The sequence below is a fragment of the Crocodylus porosus genome, unplaced genomic scaffold, assembly GCF_001723895.1.
Source record: "Crocodylus porosus isolate Cpor-Errol unplaced genomic scaffold, CroPor_comp1, whole genome shotgun sequence".
NCBI lineage: Eukaryota > Metazoa > Chordata > Crocodylia > Crocodylidae > Crocodylus > Crocodylus porosus.
The window spans coordinates 78,271,997-78,283,292 of NW_017728906.1; the positions used below are offsets into that span (position 1 = coordinate 78,271,997).

The 11,296-nt window shown below is 43.3% G+C and overlaps 1 protein-coding gene across 2 annotated transcripts; it reads right to left on the minus strand.

The window, feature by feature from the left end:
- Window positions 1–125: 125 nt before the first annotated feature.
- Window positions 126–11,018, minus strand: AKAP17A (A-kinase anchoring protein 17A). 2 transcript variants are annotated; one of them, XM_019529388.1, is made up of 6 exons: window positions 10,763–11,018; window positions 9,420–10,271; window positions 7,046–7,194; window positions 4,391–4,631; window positions 1,894–2,115; window positions 126–1,010 (listed from the first exon to the last, which is right to left on the minus strand). In XM_019529388.1, the coding sequence occupies exons 2-6, from the start codon at window positions 10,179–10,181 to the stop codon at window positions 987–989; spliced, it is 1,398 nt and encodes a 465-aa protein (XP_019384933.1). In that variant the 5' UTR covers window positions 10,182–10,271; window positions 10,763–11,018; the 3' UTR covers window positions 126–986. The 2 variants fall into 2 exon arrangements, with proteins under 2 accessions (XP_019384933.1, XP_019384932.1); XM_019529387.1 differs by having other exon boundaries at window positions 126–2,115; window positions 10,763–11,011.
- Window positions 11,019–11,296: the final 278 nt, after the last annotated feature.

Consider the following 11,296-nt stretch of genomic DNA (forward strand, 5'->3'; position numbering starts at 1 on the left):
ACAGTTAGTGATCTGATATAATAGATAGCCTAGTTGAATGTTACAGAAACGTCTACTAGAAAGAAGCATCAGACTGATTACTGAAGTACATAATCAGGTAATGTTCACAAAGCAAGCCACACAGGTTTAATATAGTAGTTTTGTATATTTTTAATATACTGACATATAAAAACAGCAATTCTGGTTCACTGGAAATAGCTTCTTCAATTTCACCATAAAAATGCAAGCCAACCTGTTCTTTCACTGTAAAGTTACAACTTTTTTTAATATACCTGAGCTGCATGTGCAGAAGCAAAATATTATAAAAAGTTACTTAATAAGGTATATTGCAGCCTTGAATATGAACATTGCAAGTAAAAATAATTTAGCAAGAAGGCCCCTTTTGAAAAAAACAACATCTAACCACATATATACTTGAAACAAGTGTTTAATTGATTTGAAACTACTCTGAATAATTAAGAAGTTAAACACTTTAAAGAAGAAAACAGCTTTCTGACCATTTTTCCAATGACAACTATTTCCTAGTATCCTAGAAGTGTATTAGTAAACCTACTTGAAATGGAAAGAAGTTTTGAAATATATCAATGGCATTACATGCCACAGTCATCTGGGTCCTGCAGCTTTACAGCAAGTATACAAATCTCAATGAAAAATGGAAGCATTACAGCACAAATTTAAAAGGTATTTTGTAAAACTTCTAGCAAGTATACAAAAATATTGCCCCTGGCTCAATTAGCAAACGTTTTGCTTTGTTACGTCTGGTTTCATTAAATTTACAAGAAAAAGTTTAATCAAATATTTTGAATACAGTAACTTCCTAAACCTGGAATTCCTGATAGCTGGCACTTGCATATTTCTCTTAAACCAGAAGACGTGATGCAGATTTTGAAACCTAAATGTTCTAATGAGAAGATTTAGAAAACTAGAAGTGAATGAAAACATAGTTAGGTTGACTATTAAGACCGTTGAAACTCAAGCACAAGTGGTTATACCTTCATTATTGTGGTAATCTAAAAAAAAAAGACAACAGATCACAAAGAAACACCAACAAAATGTTATCTGTATCTTGGTTCCATGAACTACAATTCAAGTTAGATATTCACCAGTATCTAAAAGTTGTTTTTTATTTTTTTCCTTCCATAGTAGTCACACATAGGACCTTCTGGTCCTAATCTGTCCTGTAACAGCCTTTAGAAAAGGCTATACCCTCTACTACCTGCTCCAAGTACTTCTTTGTTTGCTCAGTGATCTCTTTCGGTGTCTTCGTTTCTTGCTGAGGCTTTTGCGACTGTGACTTCTCTCTTCAACACGTTTACTCTCGCTACTGAAGGCCCTCTTATAACGGGTAGGATCTGGGCTTATACTTCTTCGGTGAGGGCTGTAACTTTTACTAGAGTGTTTATGGAGTCTTCTTTCTTTACTGGATTTTTCATCCTGATTACTTAAGTCTCTTCTGGTTTTGCTCCTCTCTCTTTTGTCCTTACCATCATCTGTATATGTGTCAATACTCCCCCTACTTGGCTCTCTGTTACACTTTCCTTGTTCACAGTGCAGGCCCTTCCTGCAAATATTTTGGTCTTGGCTTGGTATACTCTTGTGTTGCTGGTTATTAGAAGGAATACAAGAAAGTACACCTGAGCTTTTCTTATCAGAACAGCTTTCAGTATTAATGAAATTAAATTTTTTGCTTTCCCTGACAAGAGCTTCACTGTGTAGATTTCCATTTAAATACTTGGATTGAGAGTTCACACTTTCATGGGATACTACTTCCCTCTGACAGACCTGAGTTAGCTTACATGCAACAGACTGTCCCGAGGTAGATGTTATGCAGCTGGATGACAGAGTTTGGGGAACCCCACCCAATGCAGTTTTCAAAAAGCCAGACTGAGATACCTTTGTTTCCTCCTTGTTCTGTTGTAACTCATCCATTTTTTTGCTCAGTAGATTATTTAATAGCTTCTGCCTTAGTTCCTTTTCTTTCCTCTGTAATCCTAGTGCTCTTTCTTTTTCTTCCTCTACACGTCTAAGTTCAGCCTCTTGCAGTCTTCGCCTCTCCTCCAACTGTTGAAGACGGAGTTTTTCTTCATTATGTTCTTGCTCTAGAAGTTTTACTGCCTAAAAGACACCAAAGGGCAGGAAGAAAATTGATTGGAAAGTTCATAAATGTGCTCACCTCTCCGAGATGCATTACACTTATATAACAACAATAAGTTAGTAAAACAGACTGTTTTCTGGACAAAGTTTGGCTGCCAACATGAAAGCTATTTAAAAATGGGTTTATAGAACTATGCAGTAAAAGCACTGTTTTCAGAAATAAAACTGGAAAAATAGAATCAACCAAGTTAGTTGCCAAATAGGTAATAAGATTTAATCTCTAGATTAAAGAGAGAGGTCAAAGGTCTTTCATTAAGCAGAGATTAGACAAATCTTTTCTGGGGAAGTTCAGATTAGGTTTCTTCTTAAGGGTCATCCCCAGCAGCATAGCAACAAAGGATGGGCAAGTGGACCATAAGCTCCGAGCACAAAGAGGTGTAGGAAAAGTCACCAAAATGGAGCCTTAGCCTCCCATCTTTTCTCTCCCCACCACCTTTCCATGAAGTATTTCCAATGCCAGCAGTGGGGAGGGCAGAGCAGCAGCAATGGGTCTATACCACACAGGGACAGTGTCCAGCAGAAACAGTGTTGCAAGGTAGGGGGCAGAGTGTCAAGGAGGGTTAATCCTCTTGCCTTTTTTGCCACTGAAAATTTGTTTTTAAATGGCTACTGGTTACATGTTGGTGGCAAAATAAGGAGGTGACCCCTCACAGCAGCAAAACCCTGACCACTGCCCTTGCAACTTGCAGCATCACCGTCCAGGGCACAGAAGTGGCCCATTACATTACTGTTCATGCCAGATGTATTTTTCTGAGATTAAACTCTAACTCAGTGGGGATATGAAACACCAAGGTGATGCACACACTGCAACCTGATGGATGAAATAGAATGTTGTGTTAGTATGTTAACAATTCACACATTCCAGTACAAGTTCATACAGTGCTTAGGGTTGGAAGGGATCTAAACAAATCATCAGGTCTGACTCCCTGTTCTGGGCAGAAATGGGTGCCAGGGTCATATCACCCGTCAAATATCTGTCCAGCCTCCTCTTGAAGACCCCCAAGGTAGGAAAGAGTACCACTTCACTTGGGAGCCTATTGCAGAGCCTGGCCGCTCTAACTGAAAGGTAATGTCTCCTGATGTCCAGCCCAAACCTTCTCTTTAACAATTTGTGGCCATTATTCCTAGTAACCCCAGGCGTTGCCTGGAGGAACAGAGCCTCCCCCCAGTTCTCGTTGGTCCCCCCTGGAGAGTTTGTAAATGGCCACCAGATCCCCTCTCAGCCTTGTCTTGTGGAGGCTAAATAGGTTCAAGCCCTTTAGCCTCTCTTCGTAGGGCCTGCCTCATGCGAATAGCCCTCCTCTGGACCTTCTCAATGCTAGCCACATCCCTCTTGAAGTACAGTGCCCAGAACTGGACACAGTACTCCAACTGTGGCCTGACTAACACGGCATAGAAGGGAAGGATCACCTCCCTGGTCCTGTCTGCATCTATAGATGTATGACAAGGTGCGGTTAGCCTTACTGACCGCTTCCTTGCATTGGCAGCTCATGTTCATCCTGGAGTCAACAATAACTCCAAGATCCCTTTCTGCCACCGTGTTGACAAGAAGGGTGTTCCCCAGCCTACTGGTGTGTTGCTGGTTCCTTCCCCCTAGATGCAGTTACCTTGCACTTTTCTGCATTGAATTCCTGATATGATGGAAACAAGAAATAAAGTTCTGTATTGCCCTGTGCTTCTTTATTACTACTTACTTAAAATAATTTACACACATTATTACTACCCCCAAATGTTTACGACTTCTTCCAAGTGAGATCTGTGCATCCTTTTTCACAGAATATATGGGAATATAACATTGACAATGGATTTGGACATGACTTAACAATCAAATCTTAACACCAGTTGGACAATACAAAAGCATATTTTTCTAACAAAGTATTATCTGTATTCTCAATGCATTTTTCTAACATTAACTGTTAATAACTTATGCATGAGAACTTGACTCCTATGTCTTATACCCGTTTAGTTCCTTTTAACATGTTCAGCACATCTTTATCCTGCAGTTTCAGAAATAAGGCATGCATCAAGAGAAATTGTTGTAAGATGTTCTTCAAGACTGTATTTTCAGGTTCTTCTTTTGTTCTGTCCCTTCAAGAAACCGATACATACTATAACCGTCTTACGGATTCAAGATAGCTGCTTGAACTTACAGCCAATGATGTAACAAGGACTGACTGCTGGAGCATGCAAAAATTCAGCAGTTTGGCTTGTGAACAGAGATGTCAAAAAAGTTTACCTTTGCTCTGCTCAGTAGCTCTGCAATTAGCCTAATGGACTGAAGATTCCTCTGAGCTAGCAGAAGCTTCCTTTCTTCCAGTTTTATTTTTTCTTGAAGTTTTTTCTGTTCTTCTGCTTGCATTTTTTCAAGTTGCTTTTTGTTTCTGCGCAGTTCACGGTCCTTTTGTTTCTGTTCTCTTTTGCGTAACTTTTCTTCACGTTTTCTCTCTCTCTCATATTCTTCGAGTTCCTTTTGTTTCCTAAAATGAGATTGTTTCCTTCAGTTAGTCATAGGCACAATTTTAGGTTTTTGGTAACATACATTTTAAAATGCATGTGCATTTGTGCACATGTGTGCGCACACATATGTGTATAAAATATGAAAAGACATCTTCTAATTTATGGTTAACAATATTTTTTAAATTGTTGATTACTAACACAACCAGGCAGAAGTAGGAAGTGTAGTAATACCTTCAGTGAACATTTGTAAATGTTTCCGCTCCCTCAAAACCATCAGAACTAAGCTGATGTCAGACTCTAGAGATGGGGATAAGTAAAACCTAAACATCAAACATAGAATCAATGAAAGCAAAATAAAATATTTTACTGATGAAACCATATATACAACAATATCATCAGCTGACTAGATAATGTATCCTTCCGAGACAAAAAATACAAAATTGTAGATAATAACAAAGACAACATTTTCAAGAACAGCTGCATAAGTAAATGGAATAGTCTTTGGAAACAGACACCTAAAAGCTTGACCCTGTGGCTGCAGAAATCCACTTTAACATAAGCACAACAGTCAACAGCTCAAGATGACCCATCTTCCTAACTAGAAAAATTTCCACCAAAGTCAAGTTTTGCTTCAGTAAGGAATGCTGAAAAACAACTCTTGAAAAATTATCAACTAAATGACAAAAGATGAACACCTGTGTGTGGGGTACATTTCCCTAGTATATACAACTGTAACAGCATTTGCTACCCCCAGGTTAATGCTCCACGTTTCGCTGGTGTACCTGTAATTAGGGAGGACTGGAATTTGTGCTGGAAGCACGCTGTGCGGCAACCTCACGTTTCCCCCCAAGCCCACCATGCCACTGACTGGCAGAGGGGTCCAGTCAGCCCTGCCGCTCGCTCCTGATGGTCAGGAGGTGAAAACTGCAGTTTTAAATTTACCGTGGTTTACATCCAGTCCAGACAGCAGAAAGCAATGTGGCTACCAGGGCCCCTTTGCCAATCAGCAGCGGGAAGCAAAAACCATGGCACATCTAAAACTGCGATGTTCGCCTCTCTGCTAGCAAGGGGCAAGCAGCAGCGCAGACAGGGCCCCTCCACCAATCAGCTCCTTCCCCACTGTAAGCCCTGAGGCACACATGCATCCACTGCTGGCAAGAAGCTGGGCCAGGGCTCAGTGGAGCCTGATGCAGCCACCTACAGCTTCCCAACTGCCTGCCACAGCTGGCCCAGGCCCAGGCCCAGGCCCAGGCCCAGGCAAGTCCTTGCTGTGGAGACTGGGCTGCTCACAGCAGGCAGCGTGGCAAGCAGCTGCTTGCAGGTTCTCTGCTGCAAGCATCCTGGGCTCCATGATCAGAAGCATGGGCTTTTTTTGTTTGTTTATTTTTTGTTGCAGTGAGCCTGTGATTTTTTGTGGAGCTCGCCATTATTTTGTATTTAAAAAAATGGGGGTTTTTTTTGCAGAAAATGCCTGATTTTGCATTTTCTGTGTAAACTGAATAGTGCTTTCAGTGGATCCCTACTTATAATCTAAATGAAAACCACTAGTTTCAATATTTAAACTAGCCAGCTCTAGCAAGCACATTTCCACAAAAAATATAAAATTTGACTAAATCTTTTATTAACTACACACTCCTCAAAATAACCATGTTATTGTCATTCTGTACAACTGTTTTTCATGAATGATGGCAACAGAACAACTGAGGCCTAGAAAAACAATGTTTTCCAGGCGATGACATTTAAACTACAATATACAATCTCATGGGCACTAAGGACTGGCTTGGCCATGGAAACTGATCTATTCTAACCCCAAAAGGCAGTCCTTCCAAGTGAGGGCTAGAGCACATTGGTGGTATGAGATGTGGGGAAACATGCGTGACTGTGGTTTTCCAGAAGTAAAAGCTCTTGAGATGTACCAGTATTTTAATGCTACCCCCTCCCCCCAATAAAATAAAAAGGGATAACTTTATGGAAAGTTAATATAAATGGACTGAATTCTGGTTGACTTATTATTACAATCAGAGGGGCTTAACCTTTCTAGTATCCTAATTCCCATTGCCTAAAATCCCATCCTAAAGGTTTAAAACTAAGAGAGACATTTAAAACCTCCCACTAAAGGAGGACAGAATGACTACAAGGTTTTGGGGTGTACCTAAAAGTATGTCGTTAAAGCTTGGGTTACAGATACAATGGACAATCAAACAGGACAAAAAGGAGTACATTAAGAAAGAAGTGAGAATAAAACTTAATTAAATGTTCCTATTTTTTATGGGCCGAAGATGTCAGGTCCAAAGGCAATCATTTTGAAACAAACTGATTTAGACAAGGTGCATTTTCACTTGAGGGAAATGAGAAGAACATGGTGAAGGACATGTAATCATGCTGTATTTTGTTGTCATGTGAAATATTAAAAAGTTATTTAAGGGAGATTTACCTTTCTTCCTCCTTCTGTTTTTCCTCAGCTTCTTTTTCTTTACGCTTTTGTTCTTCTCTTTGTTTTTCAAGCTCTTGAAGCTTTTGCCGCTCAAGCTGACGTTTCTTAATTGATGCATCACTCAAGTGTTTTGTGGAATCAAAAGATACCTTTAAAGAACACAGTTAAGACCAGTGAGTTCTAACAGTCTGTCCAAATGTCAGTATTTTACCTCCACTATCTCCCAAAAACTAAAATCCCTGAGGCCCAAGAATTTTTCTGAGTTTACAAAACTGTTACAAGAAATGTTAGGAAAAGCATTTTTGAGATATTTAGAAACATTGGGCCAATCCAAAAGAGGAGACTTTGAGGGGGAAGGAGATGGAGAGAAGTAGCCACATACCCCTTTGGCTAAGTGGCATATGGACAGCAAACTTCCTGTGCTCACCAGCTTGCTGATACAGTTCCTACTGGACCTGACACTTTGAATTGGCTGTAGAGCCCAGATGGTGAATGCTAGACACATCCCCTGCCCACCACTGAATTCTGCAGCAGTGAAAAAGGTAGGGCAAGTGGTGGTAGTACTTGAAGGGTCTGGAGTTATGCTGAAGGCAGTCTGTCAGAAGCTGGGCTGATGAGCTGGAGAGTTCACTATGCATGCACTAAACAACCAAAGGGGGATGCAACCACACTGTCTGTTCCCCCCCACCCCACAATCAACTCTTGCTTAGGGATTCATCAAGTCTATAGGACATGAGAAGTTTAGTGCATGGCTTAATTTATAATCAAACCTTTTCCCTGAAGTTGAAAAGATGCATTTTGAAGTGTTAACTGATCAAGTTCTTTTATAAAAAAAATAAGTTTATATGAAAAGTGCATGATTTTCAGATTAAACCACCCAAAAACAAGTCTTGCTTAGCCAAACTAAAAGACTTAAATAATGTGTGAACCACAGAAAAGTGACTCTGCCCTAAAACTGAACTACTTAATGCTTTCATCTTCAGTATAGTTATTTGTAACTTAGATGCGAATTTTAAACTTGAATTTGCAACTAGCAAAAAGCAAACTAGACTCAATGCCCTTACATAGTCATCAGTCTCACCAATGCCAAGAAAACCATCTTTTGTCTCTAGGAACCACTGAACACAGATGTTTTTCAACATGCTTGTATCTAGAATTGTGACCCACCAAACACCATATTGAAGCAGCTGCTCCAAAAATGTACCTAATGGGGCAGTGAAGGTTGCAAAAATAGGTAAAGAAAGCAACACTTTACTCTACTGGCCAGAATTAGTTATGTGTGGACTAGAAGCATGCCATAAATTAGGACTGGAATTACTCTGCCTTTTACTTTTCTAGCAAAGTCTATAAATACCAGTAAATCAAGTTTTATGCAAGGTAATAACTTTACAAGTGCTGCTTGCATATCAGCTTCATATGATTGAGAAATGTGCAACTACACAAACTGGCTGCGTAGATATCCACTAGGCACAATTTTGTATCTATATTTTAAAGGGAAAAATAATTCCGAGTGCTTTCCAAGTTCAAGGTTCTTTTTTGCATAAGTGTGCTGCAGAACTAGATATTTAGTCTTGCTTTGAAATGTGGCCTCGATTTTCTAAATTGTTATAAATGCACAAAATACTGAAGTCAGCAGGCTTGTTGGTATTAATCTGGGAGTGTCATCTGTGCACAAATGGAAAAGGCAGAGGTCTAACGAGGCAACTGTTAATCAACACAAGTAATTGTTACATAAAACCTATCCATCATCACTCCATCTGCTTACACAAGTCACTTGGATCATTGGAAAACTAGGAATAAATAAAAAATACTTTTTATCTAATGTGTAAATTTACCTATCAAGTCACTCTGCTGTCAACACCATAGAGCCAGAAGAGCCACAAAAAGTTCTAAAAAAAAAAATTAACCTAAAATTCCTATTTTGTTTTTCTATACCTGAAGACATTGTGACTTCCATCATGCCAAAAAGTGATTGACCCAATTCTTGGAGGAAAGGGGCATGAGTAGTTATTGAGCATGGAAGTGATAGGTGAAGCCTCTGAATCAGAATGGCCTAGACCTGAAATGGTAGCAAGTGAGAAGGGAACAGTGAAGAAAAAAAAAAAAGCATCCCTGGTCATGACCATGCTCCCTCTTCCTTTCAGCATCTCCTTTCTGCCAGCATGACACAGGACACCGGGCAAGGTCTGGACCTACAGTCAGACCCAGTCAATGGCAATTCTTATGTTCCTGCATGATCCTGTCATATCTCTGACCTTTCCATGTCTACAGGTGAATAACTATATAGATCTCCTGGTTTCATCCATGCAGGCCCTAAGCTAACAAGCTCGGGAGCCTTTCAAAACTGTCACATTATCTCCATGCAGCTCCTCACCTTTATGTTACAAGCCACTGCTTTGCCATCTTCTCCTTTGAACATCAGCTTCATCCCTCGGAGGGCATTCATGGCCTTGATGAAACCTGCGTACTCACGGTACTGCACGTAAGCCTCAAAGTTCAAGTGGCCTCCGAAGCTAAAGGTGTGGAAGTTCCTGCCGGTCATCTCTTCCCGGTAGGGGTCGAGCATGGGGATGTCCACATTGCGAATGTCCCCAAATTTCTCAAACACGTTCACCAGAACGTCTTCACTCGGCTTCTCCGAGCCTGAGTCCTTGGCAGCAAACCACTTGCAGGGCAGGCCTTCCAGGTGGATGGTGTCCGGCCTCTCCCCTGGCAGCGTCTCATTCATGTCCTTGGCATCGCGGAAGAAAGAGTCCCAGTCGTGCCTGGTGGGGAAGTCTATCTTGTACTCGGCTGCTCGGACTTTGAGGATGTCGGAGAAGCCACTGAGCTTGATGGTCTTGCCGTCCAGGCAGGCCAGGAAAGACTTTACCAGGCTCTTGTTCTCCACCTCGCCCTCAAAGCGGATGAAATCCATGGTGCTCTTGGCGATGCGCAAGGTGGAGAACTGGTGGGCCTGCACCATGCCCTTCAGCCGCTCCATCACCTCCCAGTTGGAGATTGACTTGCCCGGCTGCTTCAGCTGGGGCAGTGCCACGCTGATTGTCATCTTTGTGATGGGCTTCAGGTACAGCCCATGGGTGCCGCACAGCTCCACCGCCTCTGACGTGTCGTGTACGATGGTGGCGGCTGCCATGGCTGCACTGGGGCAGGCACCTCAGGTGTGGAGCCGGCTGCTGGCAACAGTAGGCATGGCCCGGTCTTCTCGATGAGGGCACACCACGATCTGCAGAACACGAACACTCAACTCAATCCAACACAATTTTGCGTATTGGGAAAACGGTACCACAGTTTAAATGGGAACCTCTGACCAGCAGGAAACGGCAGCACCTCATCCCAGCAACTGTACCTGAACATTTGCTAGCGCCACCACACAAGGCGAGTTTCATTTTGGCCCGTCCCTGCACCAGGCACAGGATGGGGGGTGACACATGCCTCCTCCACTTGACCTTGGGCTTGCCGTTCCCCACCCCCCATGAGCATTAATACGCCATGGCACCTTCCCCCAGGACGCACATAGCTGAACGGGCTCTGGTTAGCCTTCCCTGCAGCCAGGGCAGGAGCAGGCACGGGGGAGGCAAAGCAACGGGGGTCGGGCAAGTTCCTGCCTACTCTTAAGTGCAGACAGAAGCGCGCCAGACTCACCCCGCCCCCAATGACGGTTGATGGCCGTTGGCAAAGTTCGCAGCGCGGCCCCCCACACGACATTCCACTCACCGGCGTCGGCTGTCCCGCCGGCGCGCCGGACCCGAAAGGAAATCGCCCCCTCCCTCTCCCGCGCGCCGGTGTTCTACAGCGCAGCCACTTCCCCCGCTCCCTCTCTCGGGCAGAAGGAGAAGCTTCCGCTTCCGGGCTGGCCCCCAGGATTCCACGGGCACCTCAGCTTTCCGCAAGTGCGGCCCCTCGCGGCCGGAGGGGGGACAGGAGCCGGGAGGAAGAGAGTTGGGTGGCGGAGGAAGAAGGACAAAGAGCCCGAGCGGAGGACTTGGGCGCACACGCGGGCGTGGTATGAGGGAGCGGCGCCTACGGAGGGGGGTGGGGGCGAGAGAACGTACACTCAAGCCCCAGCGGAGGACTTTTGCGCAGGCACAGGATAGTGGTGCCTACAGGAGGCGGAGGAAAGAGACCTTCCCGAGCGTTTGTGCGCATGCGCGGGGACGGGAGCGTGGTTCCTACAGGAGGGGTGGGGGAGAGAAAGAACCTAGGAGAGCGCTTGTGTGGTGGGTGGCAGGGGGTGCTGCCCAGCAGTAG